Source organism: Palaemon carinicauda, chromosome 37 (assembly GCF_036898095.1).
Source record: "Palaemon carinicauda isolate YSFRI2023 chromosome 37, ASM3689809v2, whole genome shotgun sequence".
NCBI lineage: Eukaryota > Metazoa > Arthropoda > Malacostraca > Decapoda > Palaemonidae > Palaemon > Palaemon carinicauda.
Window position 1 is genome coordinate 29,469,768 of NC_090761.1, and position 26,223 is coordinate 29,495,990.

Sequence of the window (26,223 nt, forward strand, 5' to 3'; positions counted from 1 at the left end):
GCAATCAAGATGTCTGGACACCTGCGAAAGTCATCAGCAGCGGTCTACCAGGCAAAGTGGAAAGTCTTCTGTGGTTGGTGTCGTGGAAGGGGTATCTCTCCACTCGATGCCAATATTCCAGCAATAGCGGAGTTCCTTGTGTATTTGCATGAAGAAATGCGCCTATCAGTCTCGGCAGTGAAAGGCTATCGCTCAGCCTTAAGCCTCGCCTTCAGGCTGAAAGGAATGGACATTTCTTCATCGCTAGTACTTTCTCTACTCAGACGGAGTTATGAACTTACCTGCCCTCAGCCGGAAGTGAGACCTCCCCCATGGAACGTGATTCGAGTTCTCAGGTCTCTTAAGAGACCTCCCTATGAACCATTACACCAGGCATCAGCTCGCCACCTAACTTGGAAGATGGTGTTCCTGCTAGCTTTGGCCTCGGCCAAGCAAGTCAGCGAACTTTATGGTCTCTCGTATGATATCGCCCTTTCAAGGGGATGGGGGGAGGTAACGTTCAGCTTCGTCCCTGAGTTTATTGCTAAGACTCAGAACCTGGGAGTAGTGGATCCTCGATTCGACTTCTTCCGGATTTCTAGTCTCCGTACTGTAACAGATGACCCAGACCATCTCTTACTATGCCCAGTAAGGAGCTTGAGGCTGTACCTGAAGAGAACAGCCACAGCCTGTCCTCGTGTGCCAGCACTATTCGTCAGCACAGGAAGGACTAAGAGGAGGGTCACCAAGAACACCATCTCGGCATGGATTCACAGGGTCATTGACCTTGCACTGAATCCAGACCCTCCTCCGTCACGTCGCCCCAGAGCACATGATGTCAGGGGCATAGCTACGTCCCTGGCCTTCAAAAGAAATTTTTCAGTGACGCAGGTTCTTCAAGTTGGGGTATGGAAACAGCAAACCACGTTCACATCCCACTACCTGCAAGACGTGACCCACAGGAGACTCGATACTTTCTCTAGCGGTCCTGTGGTGGCTGCACAACAGCTGGTTTAAAACCTCAAGCTCCTTATTGGACAAGTAGCAGAAGGTTTAGGGCATTGTTACCCAGTTTTAGTCTGCATTTCTTCATCATCCCCCCTTGTGGAAAGCAGCATCATGTGTTCTCTGCATAGCTGACCTTAAACCACTGCAGGTAAACCATGCTCCCTTGTGTTCCTAGTATTAATATTAATACTGTTATGTCCCCATACCCTGACGAGGTGGTATTGGGAAAGTCCTAGTCTACAAGTTTCCATCTAAAGAACTTCAGAACAACTTTTTAGGACGAGTCAAACTTATTCATACCTTCACACACAGCTTGCGTAGGCCGCAGACCTTTAGCAAGATTTTAGCGAGGTGCAGGGGCTCCTTATTTCTTGAGTGCTAACACTCTCAAATAAGGAGCCCCCGGGCAAAGCCAAAAGCCAGACTGGCTGGGACGTCCACCCTTCCTAATGGGTGAGTCACCCTTATTAAATAGCGTGGTTTGTATTCCAGTTACGGAACAAATGACAAATTTGTAGATAATTTGTATTTTTCCTAACTATACAAACCTTAGCTATTTAACCAAACTTGCCCGCCAGCCCTATCCCCCTTGAAGTCCTACCTCCAAGCAAAGTGAGCTCAAGCACAGGTGCGTGAGAGTGGGGGCGGGTTAGCAAGCTACCCTCCCCTACCCCTGCTAACTAGCAGTGTGGGTAGTAAACCATCATTAAAAATTAATGGCTCGTCATTTCAGCTACGCCAAAAGTAATACCCCTATTAAATAGCTAAGGTTTGTATAGTTAGGAAAAGTACAAATTATCTAGGAATTTGTCATTTTGAGAAGCTGAACAATTTTCACTCACTTCCTATACCTTCAGCTGTACCGCCATGTTGCTTTTATTCCATAGATCAACATTGCAGTTTTTCCTGCCATTAAGTAGGTGTTGAATGTCCTTCCCAGCCGTGATATCTCCTTCTCTTCTGCAGGTGTCGAGATTCAATGACGATAAGTACCTGATCAAGATCGAGTTTGTCCCAACCGTTCCGCACTGTTCGCTGGCGACGCTGATTGGCCTGTGCATACGTGTCAAGCTTGGCAGGACTCTGCCGTATCCCTACAAAGTAGACATCAACTTGGCGCCAGGGAGCCACAGCACAGAGGAAGATGGTTTGTATGTTAGATTTAGACATCATAACTTGACTCGTAGTTTTTTTTTATAAAATCCCGTAGATAAGAATGTCTTTGAAATTGTATAGTTCTTAAGTCCACTTTAATTATCCTAGGCTCACTACCTTCCATTGGTTTTAGTTTGGTGATTTTGCAACTGCTAGTAAGATGCCTACTTGTAAGCTGTGATTTAAGTGCTGCCTTTGACCTTGTTAATCATGAGGCCCGTTTTCAAACCTAAATTTGTAGGAGTATTTACTGTAGGTGTTTGTTCCTACGCAAATGCAAGCCTTCATCCTTTAATTAGATAATTGTATAACTTTAAATGAGGTGTCAACAGCAGCCGGTCGTTACTGCCTGGTGTCGGGGGAGCTTGGCCTCCCCTTGCTGGTACAGTACACTGAAAAGTCACTTTGATTCTGGCTGCCAACTGACAGCACGTCAGCGCCCTATATAGACTTGGCTTTACTAACTTTTTTCTTTTTTCTCTCTGACCCCTCCCTGTGTGTCTCTTCTGGAGGTAAGACAGGCAAGAGTTTTGACAATTTAACTCTCGGGCAAGTCTCAAGGTAGTGAACATTGCTTGTTTCTCCTGGCAAAATAGATGAGTCTCTCCCTTGGGATGAATCCCTAATAATAATGTGTTTGCAGTTGACGATGCTATGCTATCCCTTTGAGCTTCCGTAGAACTAAGGGTACCCCTTCCAATGAAGGGATAACCTTAGAACTTAATCCCTCAAAGGGAACTGAGACTTAATCTCCTGATGTTGACTAAGATTCAACGTCAGAAGCTTCCCTTCCCAAATGAGATGCCGTAGCCCTTCCAGTTATGATAAGACCACTTGGTCCATCAAACTTAGAATCCTCACGAGCAATATGTGTCTGAGCATGCAAGATGTTTAGACTTAAGCTCATTGTAAACTGATGAATGCAGTGCTTTGCATGCACATTCATTCCCTACCAAGTTAGAGGAACCTTCCTCACCAGACTTTGTCTGTGATCTGCGAGCTCCAGATATGTTCTCATTTATGGCACGTTTAACACCAGCATGCCAACCTCCTAAAGGTCTGAGTATAGGGAATCTACAAGTGTTAGGCTAGACCCATTCCAAGAATAAATGGTACTCGGCGAAAGAGAACCCCAATCCTCGTACAGGTTATGTTGTCTGAACGTACGTTGCTGTACTCCATATGAATGAAAAATGGGTTCAATTTCATTGTATCCATCCTCTCCTCGTCTACGAGAATGGAGGAGATATTTTTTCACAGAGGCTGTCTAAAAAGAAAGTTGTTCTCATACTAATAAACCTTCCTCAGCTGTATTTATTATGGATATTACTTAGGCGGAGCTGGAAGGCAACCATTAGATTTAAAGTGGGAGGTGGCAACCCTACCTAACCACTAATAGTGGGTAGGTAAGGGGTGGTTGGGGACTACCCAGCCACCTATATCTACTTACGGTTCAATGAACCACGTCAATTTTTACTTTTGGGCGGTAGCGAGCGGATGTCTCCTCTGTCTCCCTTCAAGGCTTAGCCTTTTACCACTATTCTTTTATGCACCATTCTTTTCTTTACAGATATAGCTTGTGTTTTCGATGTCCATTCTAGAGTAATGTGGCGGTTTCAGATGTCGATGTTTGTTCTGCGAGTTATCGGAAGGATTCCTTGGCGATGACGATTCCTCGAAGGGGTTTTTTTCTTCACCCTCGGAGGGGAGGAATTTTTAATTCTCTCTTTATTTTTCCTCAGCGCTTCATGACGACATCGGGTAGCGAAGTCATTGGCTTTAGCTGCGGCTGACGTCTTAGCTGTCGACTTGTTCGCCTGTCCTTCGTCTTCTGTTGACGAAAAGTCTTTTCGCCTTCTGCTGATATTCCTCTTCTGAGGGATAGTCTTTACACAACCTTTGCGCACGTTTGCACTCGCGCTCAAGATCGTTAGTTATACATTCATGGTCAAGAGCTCATGACAATCGTGGTCTCTGCTCACGTTAGCGCTCATGCTCATGATCGTGAGCTACACGCTCACGATCACGAGTAAGATGCTCGTGACCATGATTACAACAATAGTCTTTCCTCAACCCTTGAGAACACTCATGATCCCGAGCTAAACACTTGTGATCGCGAGCGAGACACCCATGATGGCGCTTGCGTGCACAAGCGTGAGGTACACAGTCATGAGCGAGACTCGTGACCATGATTGTAGGGCTGCCACCTCACACTTTAAATCTAATGGCTGCCCTCTAGCTCCGCTGAAGTAATATAAAATATAAATAGCTACAGGTTTTTATTAGGGAGAAATACAAATTATCTCCGAATTTGTCATCTTGATCAGATATGAAGCTCACTTGCATCTGATGTCCAGTCTAGCTTGTACCATCCACAACTGCTGCACCCACAAGCCTTTGTTTTTACACTTACCTACGGCACACACAACAATAGTGTGCTCCCATATTGACTTGCTTAAGACTGGTGTGGAAAACGGCACGCTCTCAAGGAGGAACGCTATTCCTTATGTTTCCTGATTAAGTACACTTGTTGATCGATGAGTGTGAATTCCTATATAAGGACAAGGGCTCTCATTGGAATCACTCACCTTGGCGAGCAACAAGCAAGCACACTAGCTATACGCACAAGCAAACTAGCGACGAGCACTGTTTTATATCCATCCAAGATGTACAGATAGTGGCTGATAAGGACATGCTCAAGCACCCTGACAATGCTTAGTCTTCTATACCTGGAGATAAGCAATAAAGACATGCACAAGTGAGCCACTATCACTTGCCTTCATGCTATGTATCCTTTACCAAAATGAATTTTTTCAGAAAGGAAGGCAACTACTCCTACAAGAGTGCCTAGACTACAGACTGCAAAGATCACGAGCATTACCTTATCCTTGGTGGATTCAGGCCTCTTGCTCTTTGGAGCTTCAGGTTTCTCCAATGCAGTTAATCCCAGATAGTCTAATGCAACAGGATCCTCGGAGGAGATCACAAGGGTGGTCAGGGTCAATAGTTTGTGACCCCAGATTCACAGAAAGTTTAGGTCACCTAGGTGCATCTTATACGTGGGATATACATCTGAGGGATGTAGTTGCCTGAGTAGTGTTGTTGCCAGAGTAAAAGCGACTGCAGATCAACCTTTTGGAGTTGCAAGCATTGTTCTTTGTACTGCAAACTTTCCAGCAAATCTTGATTTGGGCACACAGTAGTGCTGATGAACAACAATACTGCAGTCATAGCATACGTCCACAAACAAGGAGGCATGGTCTCATACAGTCTTTGTGGGTTGACAAAGCAGGGGAACACTTGGAGAATGGAAAGCACTGTGGAGCTGTCAGCAAAGTTCATTCCAGGCAAGAGAAATGTTCTATTAGACAAGTTTAGTCACCATGGCCAGGTTGTAGGTTTGAAGTGATCCCTACATCCTTGGGAGGTGGAAAGTCTCCTTGCCTGTTGGGGATCACTGATAATCTGTTTGCCACATGTCTGAACAGGAAATTCCCAGGTTCTGGAATCTTTGGTGGTGTTCGAGGATGCTTTTCAGCACCCTTGGGACAATCTGGATGCATATAGCTTTCCTCCCTTCTGTCTGATTTGATGAAGAATCAGTAATGTTTTAACAATGTCTGGTTATAGGGTGACCCTAATAGCTCTTAAGTGGCAACACATCAATTGGTATTCAGATCTGTTGATGCTCCTTGTAAAGGTGTAGAGAGAACAATCCTGGTGACCCATTTTTATCTTGTCTTCCCTACTGTACAAGGTGCCATCACTTGGTGCAGTCCCTTGCATTTCACAGGTGGAGACTATGCAGCATCACCTTCGACTGAAAAGCTTTTTGCAAAGCACTGCACAAGAGATGTCCAGATACCTGCTGGGGTCCTCTCCAGCTGTCTACCAGGGGAAGTATGCCATCTTCTGCAATTGGTATCTTAGAAGGGCTATTTCTCAGGGTGGAACCTCTCTGTAGTTAAGCCCATCTCAGTCTTGGTGGTGGTAGGCTATTGTCTAGCCATGAGTCAGGGTTTTAGACTGGTCCTAGACCTTTCCTTCTCATGGGAATTAATTGTCCTCATGAGGAACTTCAAGCAATCTTGTCCATCCCGGGAACTCGGTCCCCTGGAGTGGGGTGTGACTCATGCTCTCAAATCCTATATGTGCCTCATAAGAGCCTTTGATTTGGTAGCGAGACATGGATCTGATGCTAAAAACTGTCTTGCTGCTAGCCTTAGTAGCAATGATGTAGCAAGTTGGCAAGCTTACTGACATCTTGTGTTGCAAGTCATTCCAGAGGATTGATGGAGGTCTCCTTTGGTTTTGTACCAGAGTTTGTGGCCAAAACCAAGAACCCATCTGTCCAAGATACAAGTTTTGAGGTCTCCATCTCATTTCTTCATGAGGTGTCCAGAGAGGGTCAAGACAACATCCTTCTCTGTCCTGTGAGGTTTCTGCAACATTATCTTAAAGAGGACTTGGATTTTTGGGCTCGGCTATGTCGTCCTGATGGAAGGTTCCTTTAGGTACCTTTCTAAGGGATATTTGCTACAGTGATACTCCCAGAGAATTAACCATAGGTCTCCAGAATTCTAACTGCTAGTGCGAGTATCCTTAATATATCTTTAAGGATATCGCATAAAATCAGGGGACATATTTTTTGATACGACACATAGCAATCTTCACCCCAAATAGATTTAACTCTTTGAGGGGGAAGAGTGGCGAATGAAAGGGGAGCCGTTATCAAGGTACCCGGTGGACTCCCTCCCTGTACTACTACGGCCCATCATTCCTTTCAACTGTAGCATTTAAGCTACGTTTCTCTCGGTGTTGTTACGGTTTATTGGATTATTATCATGCAATCTCCAGCATCTTCATCCTCTGGAAAGTTGAGTATTTGATCTTTCCTGTGTATAATTTACAGCTCTCTTCTCACAGTTGAATTTGTATAATTTAAGTGTGTTAAGTGGAGCACAGCCAACCCCGGAGGCGGCCATTTTGAGACCGCTGTCGCACGTCATAAATACAAATTATTTAGTTAGTAGTGCGGCGTTCCCTGTATTTAGCTATAAAGAAACTTTTAGTTAGTTAGGCAAATTATACTAGTGAAGATTGCATACATATAATATTTCCTCTTCCTAAATGTAACGTTACTTTCGTATACGATGAGAGCCCTGGTGGTATCACTCGTAGCCGCGGTCCCCACCCGAGTTAGGCTAGACTAACCCGTTCTGTATACGTTAGTAATGTAAATCCCTTTGTTTAACCTCTTGTATCGTTCCTATTAATTCGGTTGGGGATATATATCCCCTAGAATTTATTGGTATAATTCGATATGTTTCTCTTTTAGAGAAAAGAGGATAAACCCTTCCTCCCCCTGAGCGCCGCCATCCCAAGCGGCAACCCTATCTTTGGTCATCGCCACCTAGTAGTTAACTCCGGCTTGACTTAGATAGTTTTTTACCATCGATCTTCTTTGCCACCGAGATTTTCTAGACATTGCTATCATAAACCCCTCAGAGACCTGCACAGCATCGTATGCGGCCATACTGTTCAGAAGCTACAAATTTTTAAGTAACTTTGCAGCCTAATGGTAGACTAGATATTGATAAGGACAGTGTTGCTTTGGGGAAAATGATTGCAGTACGGTATTTTTCGCAGTTGTGTGTTCTTTCTGGGTGATTCATTAGATATTAAGTGTTCAAGTTTATTACTGGTCATTACAGATGTCATAAAACCATAGTGTTGCGGGGTTCTCCTTTAAGCTTAGTGTAGGAGTAGTGTTTTTTTTGTCAAGGTAATTGGACCACCCAGGCAATACACACGGTTGCATTTATCATGTACTAAAACATGTAGAGATTAGCTGTATAGCGTTAGGAAATTATCTGGAATGATTTAGATGTTATTTTTGTTTCATTTACAAATAAGTATTTTTCCTTGTTTTTATAAAGACAGCATTTCAGCTTTTCACTTCAGCTTTGCTAAAGCCATACTCCTATTAAATGATTCAGTTTTGTATAGTTAGGAAAAATATAAATTACAGTACTTTAAAATCTGTGGTTTTCTTTAGTAATTGAAGTTACTAAACAGATTTTGAAACCATATAGATTCTCTCCATCTCTTCTTTCCAAACTCAATGATCTGGTGTGAAAGGTTTGTATGATATTCTGTGTTCCCTTTAAAGCTTGATGAACACTTAGGAGGTTTCAAACATATACAAATAAAAATTTGTCTTGTTTCAACCAATGGTAACTTACAGGTGCTTTAAATTGTAAAGGTAATCTTGGGATGCCTACGCAAAAAAGAATCAGGTTCTCTATTGGTGAAATTATTATTATTATTATTATTATTATCGTTATTATTATTATTATTATTATTAATATTATTATTATTATTATTATTATTATTATTATTATTATTACAGGCACTGCATTTGTGATATCATCATTGTAATTAATGTTAATATTTATGTTGATAAAAAGTTAGTTACGGTACCATAAAATTTTTGGGGGCATAATTCCCAATCAGTTGTAGATAAAGTCCTCCTGTTTTGTTGTTTCTTCTAACATAACCTTCTATCTTTCAGTAAACAAACAAATTAACGACAAGGAGAGAGTGGCCGCTGCTCTGGAGAACCCAAGCTTGGCGAAGCTAGTGGAGGACTGCCTAGCAGAAGACGTTTACTAGGAGCTTTTGCAGATGCTGGGTGGAACATTCCACTTGCGTCATTTATATACGGGTGAACCATGGATCGCTCCCTATGGAGGAAGTGTTCCAAATATACTCTATCTGTGATTGCTTTTTTGATTGGGACAGAAATAGTCTACAAGTGTATCCAGTATTTCTACACTTATTTGCGTAGTGAAGGAGACGGTGAATCTATGTACTACTACAAAGTTCTCTTCTTCCCCGACGAGGGAATCCTGTCGAATTTGGACCACCAAAAACCAGAGGATCTCTGTACTGACGTCCTTGACACAGCTGCTACCACAAAGGTACTAAGCCTGGATGACGATTTCACGCCAAAGAATACTCTATTTGGAACTAGTTCCCTGTTAAGAGATTCCTGCAGAAGCAGTCCTCCAAGAAGTTTATTCAACCCCCTACTGAAAAGCACCTCGCTTATCCACATGGTCAACGTCCTAGACGCTGCTGAAAGGTCTCTACTGGTTTGCGTGTACCTGGTATCATCCTCTGACCTGCTGGATGCAATTATCCGGGCAAAGGTTAGTTGTTTTTATGGACGGTATTTTCTTGATGGTTCTCAAAGAAAAGGCATCCCTTTCCAACTGGAGATCTGGAAGGACAAGGCCTGCTTCAATATCACCCTCTCTTGGATTAGGAATAACTGATAAGAAAAGCAGTTGATGTGTTGGTAAGTCTGTTGCAAGAAGGCCCAGAAATCATAGGAAAAAGATGTTATGGATGAAGACTCAAGTGAACAGAAAGAATTCACTTCTCAAGCCATTTAAGGAGATTTGTCAATAAATCATGTGTGTTAATATCTACTTGCTCCTACACAAATACAAATCCTCATCCTTTGATAGGAGTATTTTTTCATCTTGGCTGGGCTCCGGCTGTCAAAACTTGTAACCTGGTGTTGGTAGTTACTGGTGGGCAGCATGAAAGGCCCCCAGTACACTGCATAGTCAGTCACCTTGTTGTTAGCCGCCAGAGAATACAGACATGCTTCTTGTCGCTGGCCGTTTTAATTTGTTGATTTTTCTTCTCGATAATTGTTAGCAGTTTGATGTGTGTTAAGGAAATATTGGAAGAAAATGGTTTTGCAGTTATCCTGATAACTGACAGTTTTGTGTAACCTGCCAATACACTTTTTGTTCCTGTTTAACAACATTCATGTTGCTGTTTATTCCTTTGCGAGAGTGGACTGGTGATTACAATGACATCTCAACCGAAGAAGTAGGACAGCGTTGCTCACTTTTGATAGAAGGAGAACATCAAGTTATTCTTTCAACTCTGCCACACCTTTGTCTCTTCACACTGCCCGTTTGAAAGGAAAGGGCTCTGCCCTTCTTTTTCTCCTTTATTATTATCATTATTATTATTATTATTATTATTATTATTATTTCTAGCTAAGCTACAACCCTATAGTCAATTCTTTTTAGTGAAGCAGATTTGCACCGCCTCGCAGGGGTGCCCTTTTAGCTCGGAAAAGCATCCTGATCGCTGATTGGTTGGACAAGATAATTCTAACCAATCAGAGAGCAGGAAACTTTTCTGAGCTAAAAGGGCACCCTTGTGAGTCAGTGCAAATGCACCTCATTAGAAAAAATTGAGTATAGTTGGAAAAGGAAGATGCTATTAGCCCAAGAGCTCCAAAAGGAAAATAGCCTAGTGAGGAAAGAAAATAAGGAAATAGATAGAATAGTGTGCCCGAGTGTACCCTCAAGCAAGAGAACTCTAATCCAAGACATTGGAAGGCCATGATACAGAGGCTATGGCACTACTCAAGACTAGAGAACAATGGTTTGATTTTCAGTGTCCTTCTTCTAGAAGAGCTGCCTACCATAGCTAAAGAGTCTTCTACAATTACCAAGAGGAAAGTAGCCACTGAACAATAACATTGTTGTAGTTAACCCCTAAGTGAAGAACTGTTTGGTAATCTCAGTGTTGTTAGATGTTTAAGGACAGATGAGAATGTGGAAAGAATAGGCCAGACTATTCGGTATATGTCTAGGCAAAGACAAAATGCACCAGAATCAGAGAGAGGGATCCAATGTAATACTGTTTGGCCAGTCAAGGTACCCATAGTCTAGAAAGAACTGGTCAACCACTGTCCCAAATTAAACCAATCTATCACGATTTACAAGTTCAACTTTGAGGAATTTGTAAATGGTAATCTTTAAAATGGGGAGAAATGCAAATCCGGATCTGTGGAGAAAACTTTTTCAAGATTCGTCAAGTAGTTTTAACGTAATCGTGTCCAAAGACAGACAGACTGACAGATAAGAAAATGCAAATTTGGATGTAGAATCCAGATCCGGAAACAGATCATCTAATGTTAATGGAGTTGTCCTTGGCCTATAATCTATCTGGTAGAAATTAGATAATCTCCCTGATTAACAAAATCTCTGTCAGGCTCTGGATTTTGTCCAGGGAGCAACGACATTAAGTATTAGACGAAGACGTATGTAGTGTACAAATACTCAATTTGCAAATGAAGACTTAAATAACAGACAAAATCTTATGTAGCCGAGAGAGACTTGGTAGTTGTCAAAGATGCACATAGCAGAAAGTCCTAGTAGCAGACTAAGACTCACTTTGCAAATGGAGGCTTAAATAGCAGACGAAATCTTAGGTAGCAGACAGGGACTTAAGTAGTTGTCAAAGACATAAGTAGCAGATAAAACCATTGTCTGGATCGACACGTGAATTCAAGAAGCAAGTGCCATCAGTACACTTTGTGAGGTACAATCTGGACATGACTTACAGGTCTATAAGTCTCCCCAGGGCCCCTGGCTGACTCACTTATTATCCTGAAACTATACTTCGGTTTCCCCTTCCTTTATTTCGTTTGCTGTCCAAGCAATTCTAACTTTGATTTTGTACCAACTAACCTCTTTTTTCAGGACTTTGCTTGAGACACAAGCCAATTTTCAATCCTTTCTGTAAGTGTTGGATTTACAGTGTGTCTTATCTATTTCATATTACGGTAATCCCTCAGCTATTGCTGTTTTCATATTTTTATCTTCATAAATTTAAGGTTTTTTTGTTTTTTTTAAGGCCAAGAAGGATTTTATTTTACAGCTAATAATTAAAGTATGAAAACTGGGAAACTTATCTACCCTAAGAAACCTGCAATATAAGAGATATCATTGATATAAATTCATGTATAAATTCATAATGTACCGAGAGAACTAAAGTCGAGCCTCAATATAGCAAGGGATTACTCTATACAGTTGTGAGTGCTGTTCTGTATTTAGTGCTATATAACTGCAAAGCTGGGACACACATAGTTTTCCTACTTGTATAAGGGTGTAGTGATCATCAGCAGTTTTTTTTTTTACCATTCTCTGGTGTGTGTGTTACTTGATTTAAGACTGGTCATCTCATACTAAATAATAATCTACAAATTAACATTGCTTAATTCATGCTATTATTATAATGTACTACTCTTTATTAAGACTCTGATCTTCCTTACAGGACCGAGGTGTGAGGGTGCGAATCATTTTGGACAGAGGAATGTCCTCGGTCAGCAACTTGGCTGTGCTGCTGAAGAGCAGCATCCCCATACGCTACAGCAAACCTTCCCAAATGATGCACAACAAGTTTGCCATTGCCGATGCCCTGGAAGACGTGAGTCGTCTCGAGACGATAGCAACAAACGATTCCTTCCCTGCTGTCAGATGTATGCTCCGCAGCCGAAGGGGAAAGCCGAAGGAAAGTGGAGGTGTACTGATGACAGGATCGTTCAACTGGACTTGGAACGCCGTCATATCAAACTACGAAAATGTCGTCGTCACCAACGACCATCGGCTTGTTGCTGCTTACGCTAAAGAGTTTGAGAAGCTGTGGGATTTATTTAGTCAAACCGAATTGAAGAATTTGAATGCTTTGGATTGTCAGAACAAAATTTAGTCAGAGTTGTCTCTTATGTCCTTATAGTTTTGGTTTAAGTTTGAATTTTTGAGGTGGGTTCTATTTAATTATACAGTACTATATAATGTTGGTGTACAATATTTGCCAACGCAAATGAAATAGATTTTTGTATCTTAGATTACGGGTTATTGAGATATGTTTGGCCAAGTTAGTAAAAGATTTATTTGGGTAAATTTATTAGAAAGAGGTTTCAGCATCGTTACATTTGCCAGTCTTCAGTAATTCATACTTCAGACATAAACTGAGTTATCTCTCTCTCTAATCCTTAGCCTTCCTACGTACAGTATCTGTCGTGGAACAATACTTTGCAAACCAATTAGTAATACTGTATCATAGTTTTAGTTTATTATATTTCTCATCTTTTTTGGTCTTATTCAAGGCAAAATTCTACCCTTCTTTTGTGCTTAGTTAAGGTGAAAAGCAAATAATTTTTGTTCCTGGTTAATGGGAGAGACAACCCCTTTTTATGCCTTGTTACCGAGAAATAACAGCCTTATTTTATCTAATTAATAGGTCAGTACTTCTTGTGCTTTGTTAAGGAGAAAGTCCTTCCTCTTTTTGGCATTGTTGATGAGAGAGGCAACCAATTTTACCTCTGGTTAAAGATAAAGGCAACCACTTTTATGTCTGGTGAAAGAGAAAGGCAATATTTTTTATGTGGTTAAAAAGAGGCAACTCTTTATAACTGGTTACTGAGAAAGGCATCTGTTTTTATGTCTGGTTAAAGAGAATGGCAACATGATATATACCTGGTTAAGGAGAATTGTATGTATTCTTCCTCCTTGTTATTTAGAAAGGCAATTTTCTTTATAGGCTGCCTTAAGAAAGTAGTAGTGACAGCCTGTCACTAGTTCTTATGAGGAAGAATACATAAGTTGAAAAGAGGTGAATCTACATTTAAAGGAGATGAAATTTCTATATTAAAATGAAATATGTTGGCATGATGTACTTGGTAGAGTATGAAACCAGTTAAAATTATGCCAGGTTGTTCTATTTAAATGTTGTCACAGGGAAGGACCTCATCTAGAGATAGATATGCGTAAGACTCAAGTGGTAAAATTTAGATCTAGGGAGACCCATCTTATATTGAAGATGACTAACCATATTGGGAGGAAAAGTAACTTTGATTACAGGAAGTACTCCTGACCTATTAAGAAAGATTGTCCGTCCACGATATTTGTAAATCTGTAGATGATAAGATAATAACTTAGAATATCCTTCTACCCTATTAACAAATGTGATGACGTTGAGTACCATTGTGGTTATTGTATTTCCTCCCTGCTCATCAAAAGCGAGCGATATTACATGTCCTTCGAAATAAGCAGGGTGATTATGACTACCTAATTTTTGTACGACTGTAGTTCCTGTTTGAAGGTGATTTTTATTTCAGAATCAAATGAATCACGATAACGACTTAAATTGTTTCACTCGCGTACCTATGTTAGCTAAGTATACCTGATTATTGAGAAAAAAACTGGTTATTGAGAGGGAGACAGTTTTTGTTATTGTTTAATGAGAAATGTAACCTGAATAATTGTGCTAAATTAATGAGGAAGAAACCCGTAATTATTTGGTAGGTGAAAGGAGCCACTTTTACTGAGCCTGGTTAAAAAGAAACAAAATCTCTTTATTCTGGTTAATGAGTCAATCCTATTGGTACCTGTTTGATAAAAAAGTAATTCCTTAATTTCCCTTGTTTATGAATGGCATTTTGCACCTGTTTATTGAGAGAAACGACCTCTTTGTTGCGGTTTAACAAGAGAAGCAACCCTTTCTATACTTGGTTAATCAGAAAAGCAATCCTCTCTGCTCCGGGTTAATAAGATCGGCAACCCCTTTTTTTGCTTTTTAAATAAGATAGGGAACCATTATAGTGCTTGGTCAATAAAAGAGGCCACTTTTTCTCTCCTTGGTTAATGAGAGAAGCAACCCATTCTGTGCTTGGTTAATCGTAGTAACTTTCTTTGCCTGATTTATAAGATTAGCAACCTTTTTGGTGCCTTTTAATAAGGTAAGCAACCTTTTTGTGCCTGATTAATTGGAGAAGCAACCTTTTCTTTGTGTAGCTAAAGAGAATTACCATCCTTTGTTGATTTTACAGCTGGGCAAATAGAGTTTCTGCAAAGGACTGGAATAAACTTCTAAAAGGTCATTCTTAAAGACAAGGTCAAGTTTTTTAATAATGGTTCTTGTTTTGCAAATTTCATGAGTTTTTTTTTATTTTCTCCTGATTTTCATAGGAGAAAAGTCATTCTTAAAGGCCGCTCATGAATGGCAGCGGCAAGGGACAGTGACATTGCTCTAGCAGCCAGGACAATGCCCTAGAAATTGCTCTAGCAGCCAGGACAATGCCCTAGAAAATGACTATACATATATGATCAGCATTCAAGCACCCTTTCCACCCAAGCTAGGACCAAGGAGCACCAGGCAATGGCTGCTGATGACTCAGCAGATAGACCTATAGGCTCCCCCAAACCCCCCATCCTTAGCTCACAAGAATGGTAAGGTTGCAACGACCAAAGAAACTAATAAGTTTGAGTGGGACTCCAACCCCAGTCTGGCATTCACCAGTCAGGGACGTTACCACATTGGCCACCACATAAATTTCCGAAAGCTATTTGTTCTTAAACGTAATACAAACATTCGACCTTTAATAGGTCCTAGGTTTCTATGGTTAAAAAAAATACAAATTGTATAAAAGATTTGTTATATTTCTGTTTATTATTTCCATAGTGTATATGCATTGACAGATTTTAAGTACAGTTTGTTTAGAATATCTTTATTTGTATTTAGTGTTTTATATTGGTGATTTTAGAAAAGTTAATAGGGAAAAATGGAGTTCAGGGTTCATACAGTATGTTGAATAAAGTACAGGGTATTGCATTCCTTGTTTACATAAAAGAAGCATTAGTGTCAGTGCAAATAAAAGCAGTATAAGATTGGAAATAAATTGCAAAATATAGATATAATAAAAAGAAGTAGAAATGTCAGTAGAGGAAAAAATGCACATTAGTTACAAGTAAAATTTGAGATGCTAGGCTGTGGTTGATCTTATAATTTGGTAATTTTTTGAAAGAAGAAAGCAGGGATCTTTAACCAGTGCTGGTTGATGTGGTAGAGAAGAGAGAAGGAAAGGAAAAGCATATTTTGTGCTTTGATTTTTGAAAAGCCAGTTGGCATTCAACCTTAAGTTCTTCATGTTTAAGAATCTCGTTCCTTGTGTCTTCTGTCTACGTAACTGACTTGCCCTTGACCTAAGTTTAAGTACAGCAAGAAATGACACAGAAAAGTTAGATTCTTCCAGTTTTTATTAAATCTCAACCGAGGGTTGTTTGCACCAGAATCACAACTGTACTCATAAAATGACTGATCAAGGACTTTCATCACCTTTTCTATGCACTGTGAGTATTACCCTAATGTCTGAGCAGTGTTCTGGTGTATTAGCATCTAATTGCAATTACTTATTTGACCCTTCTACATCTGTTCCCACTCCTATCCCGCCGTCCTATCTTTTTTTTTTTTTTTAACTTTCCCATATTTGTGCTTGGATGCTGATTGGCCTTACAGGCCCCAGCATCCAAATTCATAAATGCAGTCTAATATGGAAACCCACAACAGGAAGTCTCCTCTTGATTGTGGAGGAAGTGTCAGTTTGGTTTGTGTCAGAGCAGAGCTTGTTTATAAAAGCATATCCTCAGTTTATCAATATCCCTTTTAAGACATTTACTATTGGAATCTGAAGTAATAATTACAATTACATACTATACTTTACTGCTGCTCAAGAAGAAAAAACGTGTTTTAATCCTCGTTCAAGCACTCGAGCATTCACCTCTCTCACCACTCCATCAACATACATGTTAAACAACCACGGTGACATCACACATCCCTGTCTCAGCCCCACTCTCACTGGAAACCAATCACTCACTTCATTTCCTATTCTAACACATGCTTTACTACCTTTGTAGAAACTTTTCACTGCTTGCGACAACCTTCCACCAACTCGTATAACCTCATCATATTCCACATTGCTTCCCTATCAATTCTATCATACGCTTTCTCCAGATCCATAAACGCAACATACACCTCCTTACCTTTTGCTAAATATTTCTTGCATATCTGCCTAACTGTAAAAATCTGATTCATACAACCCCTACCTCTTCTAAAACCACCCTGTACTTCTAAGATTGCATTCTCTGTTTTATCCTTAATCCTATTAATCATTACTCTACCATACACTTTTCCAACTACACAACAAACTAATACCTCTTGAATTACAACACTCATGCACATCTCTCTTACCCTTATATAGTGGTACAATACATGCACAAACCCAATCTACTGGTACCATTGACAACACAAAACACATAATAAACAATCTCACCAACCATTCAAGTACAGTCACACCCCCTTCCTTCAACATCTCAGCTCTCATACCATCCATACCAGATACTTTTCCTAATCTCGTTTCATTTAGTGCTCTCCTCACTTCCTCTATGGTAATCTCTCTCATTCTCATCTCCCAGGCTATGTAACATTATATATATATATATATATATATATATATATATATATATATATATATATATATATATATATATATATATATATTGGGCTCTAGCCATGTCATCCTGATGGAAGTTCCTCATTGGCAGCTTCTATATGGGATATTTTTGCGAGTGATATATCAGAGAAAAAATGAGATAATGTTCAATGAAACTGCAGATACAATAAATAAGGGGTATGGACAAACTTCTAGAGATTGTTAATAAATATACGTACTTAGGACAGACAGTAATGCTTCTCCAGGACGAGAACAAATTGAAAGGAAGGATAACCATTGGGTGGAGAGCTTTTGGTAAACAAAATAAGATTATGGAAGCTAAAATGCTACTTTCTCAAAAAATAGAAGTATTTAACCAGATGGTCCTACCAGTATTAACTTATTCATCAGAAACTTGGAGCCTTACTAAAGCCCTAGAACATAAGCTAATCACAACTCTTATAGCTATCAAAAGAATAGTGATGAGATTAACACTTACGAGACAAAAAAAAAGAAAGAAAAAAATAGCAACATGGATATGAAAGCAAACTAAAGTAGAGGATATTCTAAGAACATGTAAGAAAAAGAAATGGACGTGGTTAGGGCATATAATGAGAATGGCAGATAATAGATGGACACTATGGGTGACAGAATAGGTTCCTAGAGATTGCAAACAAAGCAGGGAAGGAAAAGAAAGATGATGGATTGACAAGCTAAGATAATTTACTGGTATAGATTGATATAAATTTACCATAAATAGACGCAATTGGAAAGTCATGTCTGAGGCCTTTGTCTTGCAGTGGACTAACTACGGCTGATAATGATGTGAGACATAGGCTATATGAATACACCCAAACTCTCGTGTGTGTGTGTGTATATATATATATATATATATATATATATATATATATATATATATATATATATATATATATATATATATATATAACCAGCTAAGCTACAACCCTACTTGGGAAAGCAGGATGCTGTAAGCCCAAGGGTTCAAACAGGGAAAAATAGCCATGATTCCATGGAAAAAAATCACATTTTAAGAACAGTAACACAAGGACGCGCGCGCGCACACACACACACACACACACACACACATATATATATATATATATATATATATATATATATATATATATATATATATATATATATATATATATATATATATATATATATATATAATGAATGGAACCAGTACAGTGTAGAAAACTAAAGCAAATTATAAAAAATATCTATCGGAAAAAGGTTAAACTAAAATTAATAACAACGTAACCAAAATGGTAAATTTTATAAAAAAAAAAAAAAAGAACTTTTTATTCCAAGAAAAGAGGTAGTAGATGGTAGATAAAGCGATACTAAATAGATTAATAAATGTCGACTTCATATGAAAATTATCTCATATAATATAACAGAAAATAAAATGAAAGAAAAGAAATACGAATGACAAAATTAAAGAGCATTAACAGAGAAAAGATTAGTTTCAAGTGTTTTTAACCAACCTAAACATTGTTTAGGAGGAGCCGATAGAAATACGAATCCCTCCGGCCAACAACTGAATTGAACGATGACGTCACAATTGTAAACAACCAGTAGAAAAGTAAGCATTTAAGGTTGTAATACATAAACAATCATTATATTGTTCTTGTTATTATGTTTTATGTTTAATAAGTTGTTGAATGATGAGTGATGTTCTTTAAACCGACATTAATGGTTTAGGGTAACGGAATAACACCACTACTTTAAGGGGAACACGGTGACTTACCATTAGGTTTAGGGTAACGGAATGACTCACAGCTACTTTTAGGGTAACACGGTGACTTACCATTAGGTTTAGGGTAACGGAATGACTCGCCGCTACTTTTAGGGTAACACGGGGACTTACCATTAGGTTTAGGGTAACGGAATGACTCGCCGCTACTTTTAGGGTAACACGGGGACTTACCATTAGGTTTAGGGTAACGGAATGACTCGCCGCTACTTTTAGGGTAACACGGTGACTTACCATTAGGTTTAGGGTAACGGAATGACTCGCCGCTACTTTTAGGGTAACACGGGGACTTACCATTAGGTTTAGGGTAACGGAATGACTCGCCGCTACTTTTAGGGTAACACGGGGACTTACCATTAGGTTTAGGGTAACGGAATGACTCGCCGCTACTTTTAGGGTAACACGGGGACTTACCATTAGGTTTAGGGTAACGGAATGACTCGCCGCTACTTTTAGGGTAACACGGGGACTTACCATTAGGTTTAGGGTAACGGAATGACTCGCCGCTACTTTTAGGGTAACACGGGGACTTACCATTAGGTTTAGGGTAACGGAATGACTCGCCGCTACTTTTAGGGTAACACGGGGACTTACCATTAGGTTTAGGGTAACGGAATAACTCGCCGCTACTTTTAGGGTAAAACGGTGACACCATTAGGGTTAGGGTAACGGAATGACTCGCCGCTACTTTTAGGGTAAGACGGTGACTCACCACTAGGTTTAGGGTAACAGAATAACTCACCCTTTTAGAGTAACAGGACGATTCATTGCTAGTTTTAAGCGTAGCGAAAATTCACCGCTAATTTTAAGGTAACAAGACAACTCGTGGAGTCTTTGTAGTCTTTTGGGACAGGGTTGGAATTTTAAAAGAAAAGAAATAGAAATAGGCTGTTTTTCAAAGGAATTATAACAATTTTGAGAAATATTAATGCGCTAGTTTTGTAGGTAAAATTATATTTACAGACGGGGAATATATATTTCATTAAGTATTTATTTGCAGTAAAAATAAGTGTAATTTTCAAAGGAAACGGGTGTTTTCTATAGGCAAAAGTTATTTTTTAATAGGACAGTTTTCCCTGTCCGTAACTATAATATTAACTTTTTGTAAATTATTGTCCCAACAAACTACATACAAGGACAGGGCAGTTATCGCAAGAAAATAGAGTAAAAAATGTCAGAAATCGGCTGTTTTTCTAGGGAATTGTAACAGAATGAAATATTAATGAATTCAATAGTTTTGTAAATGCTTGTCCCAACAACTTACATATTAGGACCAAAATGTGGGAACAAAATTGACAACTAACCTAAACTTTTCCCCCTAACCTAACCTACAAGCCTTGTACTTACCTAAGGGGGCGGTTGCTAATGCTCCCTGCAACCCCCCTTACACTGCCACTATCCTACGTACACCACAAACCCATAGCCTCTGTACCATAGTCTTCCACTGTCTTGGGTTAGAGTTCTCTTGCTTGAGGGTACACTCAGGCACACTGTTCTATCTAGTTTCTCTTCCTCTTGTTTTGTTAAAATTTTTATAGTTTATATAGGAAATATTTATTTTAATGTTGTTACTATTCTTAAAATATTTTATTTTCCCTGTTGGGGCCCCTGGGCTTATAGCATCTTGCTTTTCCAACTAGGGTTGTAGCTTAGCATTTAATAATGATAATAATAATAATAACCTAACCTAGTAATTTTCAATATTAAACTTACCCGATAATCATGTAGCTGTCAACTCCGTTGCCCGACAGAATTCTATGGAGGGATACGCCAGCTATCACAATACTAGAAGGGGGTGTATTTACCAGCGCCACCTGTGGCCAGGTACTCAAGTACTTCTTGTTGACACCTCCTCAATTATTCCTCTGTCGTGCTTCCGGCAAGACGTTCTGGGATACGCTTATGTTCTTGGAGTATTTTCACGACTTTGGTGAAGTATTTCTCTTTGATTTCGGCTGTCGCTTTACTGGAAACTTCTATATTAGCTTAGTTAGCTTTTGGAATTAATTTGATTAATTTTGGTGACGAGAGAGTATGAACTCTCGTTCACTTTTCAATGGCCGACCCTTCCCTTAGACGGAAGTGTTGGTGTCTAAGAGAGTATAGACTCTCTTTCTTAATTTTGCTTAACAAAAGTTATAGATTTATTTTATATCTCTCCGCCTCTTATAGGCCTCTTCGATTAACTTCCTTTTATTATAAACTCATTAAAATTAATTTTTATATTTGTTTATATTCGACCTTCCTAATAGTAGGCGGTCTTTTACCGAAGTTAATAAACTTTGAGCCCGTCATTTCGGTTTTACCTGTTAACATATTATGCTATTTCCGCCACAGAGTTTGAAAGATTTTCTTTGACAGTCTCGTACTGTTTTCAAAGCTGAACTAACGTTTTGTTTTGTCTCTGCAGTTGTTGACGTTCAGAACGTTCAACTTGCACTCTATCGTTACGATAGAGAAAGAATGTTCACGGTTTCACGTTGCAGTAAGAGTAACCGTGTCTAGCGTTTTGTTCATTCTTTCTTAACTTAATGGTTTTGATCCTAATAAAGGAACTTTTCAGTTTTTTTCCTTTAACAATAATATGTTTTAACGATATATATGATTGGGCTCTTCTCTCAGGTTCTAAGTCAAGAGAGAGAGAGAGAGAGAGAGAGAGATAGAGACGGAGGGAGAAAGAGGATAAACGTTTCATTCAAGCCTGCCAGGCGTACGAGTAACGTCGTTATCGTTTTTTGCTCTTCTCCCTAGTCTCTTTAGGGGAAGAAACTAAACGTTTCTAGAGTGATCTAGTGTTTAGTCTCTTTCCAACCACTGAATTATCTTTCATTAGATTTTTCTGTTACATTGTAATTCTGTTTTCGCAATTACTAACTTTGAGAAAGGATAGAATTGCGTATTTCAGGTACAAACCACTTAAAGTTTCGAGTTCAGTGAAATAAGTGCAAACAGAAATCAAAGTGATAAGTGATTAGTGCGTGAGGGTACTTTTGTGCGCGCCAGTCGTCCTCCCAGTCCGGGACCTCTTGCAAGCTCCCAAGCCCAGGGGAGAAGCAATGTCGAAGGGCATAAGGGTTCAGCAGGCCTTGATCGGCGCACAGAAGTATTCTCGGTGGTTGTGGGCGTGTCTTACCGAGACCGTCACTCCCACCCGCAGACGATTGAGCCCTTATTTTGCTCGTCTGCAGAAGAGATTAGGGGAGAAAATAAAGGCAGAGTAACGCTGGTCTCAGGTCTCAAGACTTCTTAAACGTTAAGTCCAGACCTATGCCAGACGTACGAAGTTAAAGTTCACAACCCGAATGCAGTCATTGGGTTAGCTCTGACTCTCCTCAGTCATCAGTTGATTACACTCCGCCTAAGAGGAGTAAGGTTCTGCCACAACAGATCTCTGCTGTTAAGGCTTTACCTCAGCAGAACTTAGTGTCTGCCGACCCCAAGTTAACTCTACTGCAGTCCATACAGTTACAACTTTCGGTCTTGATGCGTGAGTGTCGGGCTGAGAGTGTTGCACCTCCTCCTCCGCCTACACTCCCTCCACCTGTTCTCGCTCCGCCTGTGCTCGCCCAGCCTGCACCTGCTCCGCCTGTGCTCGCCCAGCCTGCACCTGCTCCGCCTGGTCGCAGCACCATCTGCCAGGCGTACGATGTTGTGAACTCTACTACAGTCCATGCAAGCACAGCTTTCGGACTTGATGAGTGAGTGTCGGGCTGAGAGTGTTGCTCCTCCGCCTCCGCCTACACTCCCTCCTCCTACACTCGCTCCGCCTGATCACAGTACCATCTGCCAGGCGTACGATGTTGTGGACTCTACTACAGTCCATGCAAGCACAGCTTTCGGACTTGATGAGTGAGTGTCGGGCTGAGAGTGTTGCTCCTCCGCCTCCGCCTACACTCCCTCCACCTACACTCGCTCCGCCTGATCGCAGTACCACCTGCCAGCAGTTCCACCTGCCAGGCGTACGATGTTGAGACACGTGCTGAGTTTGCTGTTCCCTGTGGTGTTCAGCCTCCGCCTTTCTTAAGGCAACCTTTACATTGGGATCAGGAGGATTATACCTCTCTTCCTCCGCCTCCACTTGCTGCTCCACCAGTGATGCAACACTCGGTTGAGGTACAACAACCTCTCCCGTCCATGAGTCAGTTTCCTCAGCTCTTGCTGCAGCGAGCTCAACCCTCCATAAGGAAAGCACCACAACACCTTAGCCTTGCACCTCAGGAGCCTCAGCTTGCGAGACATTTACCTTGTTCTGCGCAGCCTCTTCCTCATCGCGCTCCGCTCACACCACAGGAACTGGAACTTGCTACTCCGCTTCCGCCAACCGCTCAGCAAGCGCAACCCTTGGGTTCAACCACTCATGCTAGGAGTCAGCCTCCTCCACCCATGCGCCTTCCTTCTGCTTGTCTTTTATTCAGCCTTTGCAGACTGAGCCTCAGGTGTTCCCTCATCGGAGTCTTGAAGAGGAAACCACACTATTGTTGTTCCAGCTCGTCCTGACTCTGCTGTTCAGCATACCATGGTTTAAACCCCATGCAAGCATGCATAAAGCACTCTAGCACTGGTCATGGAATTTCTGAGAAATGTTAAACGCCATGCACACGCTCTGCTTTCCTTTCAGCAGGCTCTGCTTACAGCAGGCTCTGCTTACTACATGCTCAGCATTCAGCATGCTCTGCATTCAGCATGCTCTGCATACAACATGCTCTGCATACAGCATGCTCTGCATTCAGCATGCTCTGCATACAGCATGCTCTACATACAGCATGCTCTGCATACAGCATGCTCTGCATACAGCATACTCTGCATACATCATGCTCTGCATACCTTACCGCATGCTTCTCAACACATCTTGGGTTGTTGCCAACTCACTAGACTGTCAAGCAGTTTCATAACGTTGCCTTCTAGTCTGCTGCTTTGCACCAGTGAACCCTCACTCAGAGAACTTAGCTTTTCTAGGATAAGGTCCCTGTAGATGAGAAAGTTCTTTTCTCCCTCCTTCTGATATTCCCTTGAGGACTCTGTCATTTGGAGGGAGCCTTTAGCTGCATAACCTCTTATGGACTTTTATTTAAGCATTACATGCTTACAGGGAAGGTAATGGTTACACTTCAGCCGCTAATCCCGTCTGTTACCACACCTGCTCCCATAGACCTTGAGCTGTGTTGCATGACATGCAGTCCAAGCTTAGTCCTTGTTAGAGGATTTTTTGTTTACGGAGTCAATGTGTCACGGGGAAGACGTTCAACAACCAACAGAAGGGACTTGTTGTGACGCAGTGCGGCAACCTCAGCAACCCGTTAAGGAGTTGTCTGTACGACCCAGACAGTCTAGACAGATTCGGGTTGTCACTGTACTTCCTCGCTTGCCCATGATTGACAGTTTACAGACTGTGCAGCAGTATCATGATCTTGTGTCCGGCTCCGTCAGACGACTGGCTTTTAAGAGCTCCCTCAAGTCGTCGCTGTCTGGAGATTTTCAAATGGACTATGGATCTGACCAAGGAACTGGGCCTCCTGGTCAATTTTGAGGAGTCTCAGCTCGTTCCATCCCAGACCATTGTCTCCTTGGGTATGGATCTTCAGAGTCGAGCTTTTCGGACTTGTCCGTCGGCCCCAAGGATCTTCCAAGCCCTAGAATGCATCCAGAGCATGCTGAGAAGGAACCGATGCTTAGTCAGGCAGTGGATGAGTCTAACAGGGACACTTTCATCGCTGGCCCTGTTCATCGAGTTAGGGAGACTCCACCTCCGCCCCCTTCAGTATCATCTAGCTGCTCACTGGATAAAGGACATGACGCTAGAGACGGGCTCAGTTCCTGTTTCCGAAGAGATGAGGTCTACTCTAACGTGGTGGAAGAACAGCATTCTTCTCAAGGAAGGTCTACCTTTGGCTGTTCAGACCTCCGACCACCGTCTCTTCTCGGACGCATCGGACACGGGCTGGGGTGCGACACTGGACGGACAGGAATGCTCGGGAACATGGAATCAGGAGCAAAGGACACTTCACATCTATTGCAAGGAGTTGTTGGCAGTTCATTTGGCCTTGATAAACTTCAAGTCCCTCCAGCTTAACAAGGTGGTGGAGGTGAACTCCGACTACACCACAGCCTTGGCTGACATCTCCAAGCAGGGAGGGACTCATTCGAGGAAGTTGTTCGAGATCGCAAGGGACCTCCTCATTTGGTCAAAAGATCGAAAGCTCACGCTGGTAACGAGGCTCATTCAGGGCGATATGAATGTCATGGCAGATCGCCTCAGCCGGAAGGGTCAGGTCTTCCCCACAGAGTGGACCCTTCACAAGAATGTTTGCAGCAGACTTTGGGCCCTGTGGGGTCAGCCAACCATAGATCTATTCGCTACCTCGATGACCAAGAGGCTCCTCTTGTATTGTTCTCCGATTCCAGACCCAGCAGCAGTTCGCGTGGATGCCTTTCTGCTGGATTGGTCCCATCTCAACCTGTATGCATTCCCGCCGTTCAAGATTGTCAACAGGGTACTTCAGAAGTTCGCCTCTCACAAAGGGACACGGCTGACGTTGGTTGCTCCCCTCTGGCCCGCGAGAGAATGGTTCACTGAGGTACTGCAATGGCTGGTCGACGTTCCCAGGACTCTTCCTCCTAGAGTGGACCTTCTGCGTCAACCTCACGTAAAGAAGGTACACCCAACCTCCACGCTCTTCGTCTGACTGCCTTCAGACTATCGAAAGACTCTCAAGAGCTAGAGGCTTTTCGAAGGAGGCAGCCAGAGCGATTGCCAGAGCAAGGACGACATCCACTCTCAGAGTCTATCAGTCTTAATGGGAAGTCTTCCGAAGCTGGTGCAAGGCCAATGCAGTTTTCCTCAACCAGTACCAATGTAACCCAGATTGCTGACTTCCTGTTACATCTAAGGAACGTAAGATCCCTATCAGCTCCTACGATCAAGGGTTACAGAAGTTTGTTGGCAGCGGTTTTCCGCCACAGAGGCTTGGATCTTTCCTCCAACAAAGATCTACAGGACCTCCTTAGGTCTTTTGAGACCTCAAAGGAACGTCGGTTGTCCACTCCAGGCTGGAATCTAGACGTGGTCCTAAGGTTCCTAATGTCATCAGGATTTGAACCGCTCCAATCAGCCTCTTTTAAGGACCTCACATTAAAAACTCTTTTCCTCGTGTGC

At 41.4% G+C, this 26,223-nt stretch overlaps 4 protein-coding genes across 8 annotated transcripts in view; 3 read left to right on the top strand and 1 right to left on the bottom strand.

Moving 5' to 3' along the window:
* Nucleotides 1-8,855, top strand: part of galla-1 (cytosolic iron-sulfur assembly component galla-1) — a 51,621-nt gene extending 42,766 nt beyond the window's left edge. For 4 of the 5 annotated variants that reach the window (XM_068360961.1, XM_068360958.1, XM_068360960.1 and 1 more), the window contains exons 4-5: nt 1,954-2,134; nt 8,717-8,855. In XM_068360961.1, coding sequence (XP_068217062.1) covers nt 1,954-2,134; nt 8,717-8,817 — 282 coding nt within the window. In that variant the 3' untranslated portion in view covers nt 8,818-8,855. Of the gene's footprint in view, nt 1-1,953; nt 2,139-8,716 lie in introns of all 5 variants that reach the window. The other variant, XM_068360962.1, reaches the window with a different exon arrangement.
* Nucleotides 8,856-8,876: 21 nt separating this feature from the next.
* zuc (Mitochondrial cardiolipin hydrolase zuc) lies at nt 8,877-14,163 on the top strand. Its single transcript, XM_068360957.1, has 2 exons — nt 8,877-9,356; nt 12,295-14,163. The coding sequence occupies exons 1-2, from the start codon at nt 8,877-8,879 to the stop codon at nt 12,727-12,729; spliced, it is 915 nt and encodes a 304-aa protein (XP_068217058.1). The 3' UTR covers nt 12,730-14,163.
* Nucleotides 14,164-18,794: 4,631 nt separating this feature from the next.
* Nucleotides 18,795-26,223, top strand: part of LOC137629544 (uncharacterized protein KIAA1143) — a 61,566-nt gene continuing 54,137 nt past the window's right edge. Inside the window, exon 1 of the mRNA XM_068360963.1 lies at nt 18,795-18,899. The gene's annotated coding sequence lies outside the window, so the exon portion shown is untranslated. The remainder of the gene's footprint in view (nt 18,900-26,223) is intronic.
* Nucleotides 19,042-19,725, bottom strand: LOC137629252 (uncharacterized). Its single transcript, XM_068360515.1, has one exon. It carries the CDS (start codon nt 19,723-19,725, stop codon nt 19,042-19,044), a length of 684 nt encoding a protein of 227 aa, XP_068216616.1.

What these genes read in the sequence shown, in the direction of transcription:
- LOC137629252 (XM_068360515.1), bottom strand. Translation starts at nt 19,725, where the DNA reads ATGGTGTCACCGTTTTACCCTAAAAGTAGCGGCGAGTTATTCCGTTAC.
- zuc (XM_068360957.1), top strand. Translation starts at nt 8,877, where the DNA reads ATGGATCGCTCCCTATGGAGGAAGTGTTCCAAATATACTCTATCTGTG. An exon ending in ATGCAATTATCCGGGCAAAG is followed by an intron (nt 9,357 to 12,294) that starts GTTAGTTGTTTT and finishes TCTTCCTTACAG; the next exon opens with GACCGAGGTGTGAGGGTGCG.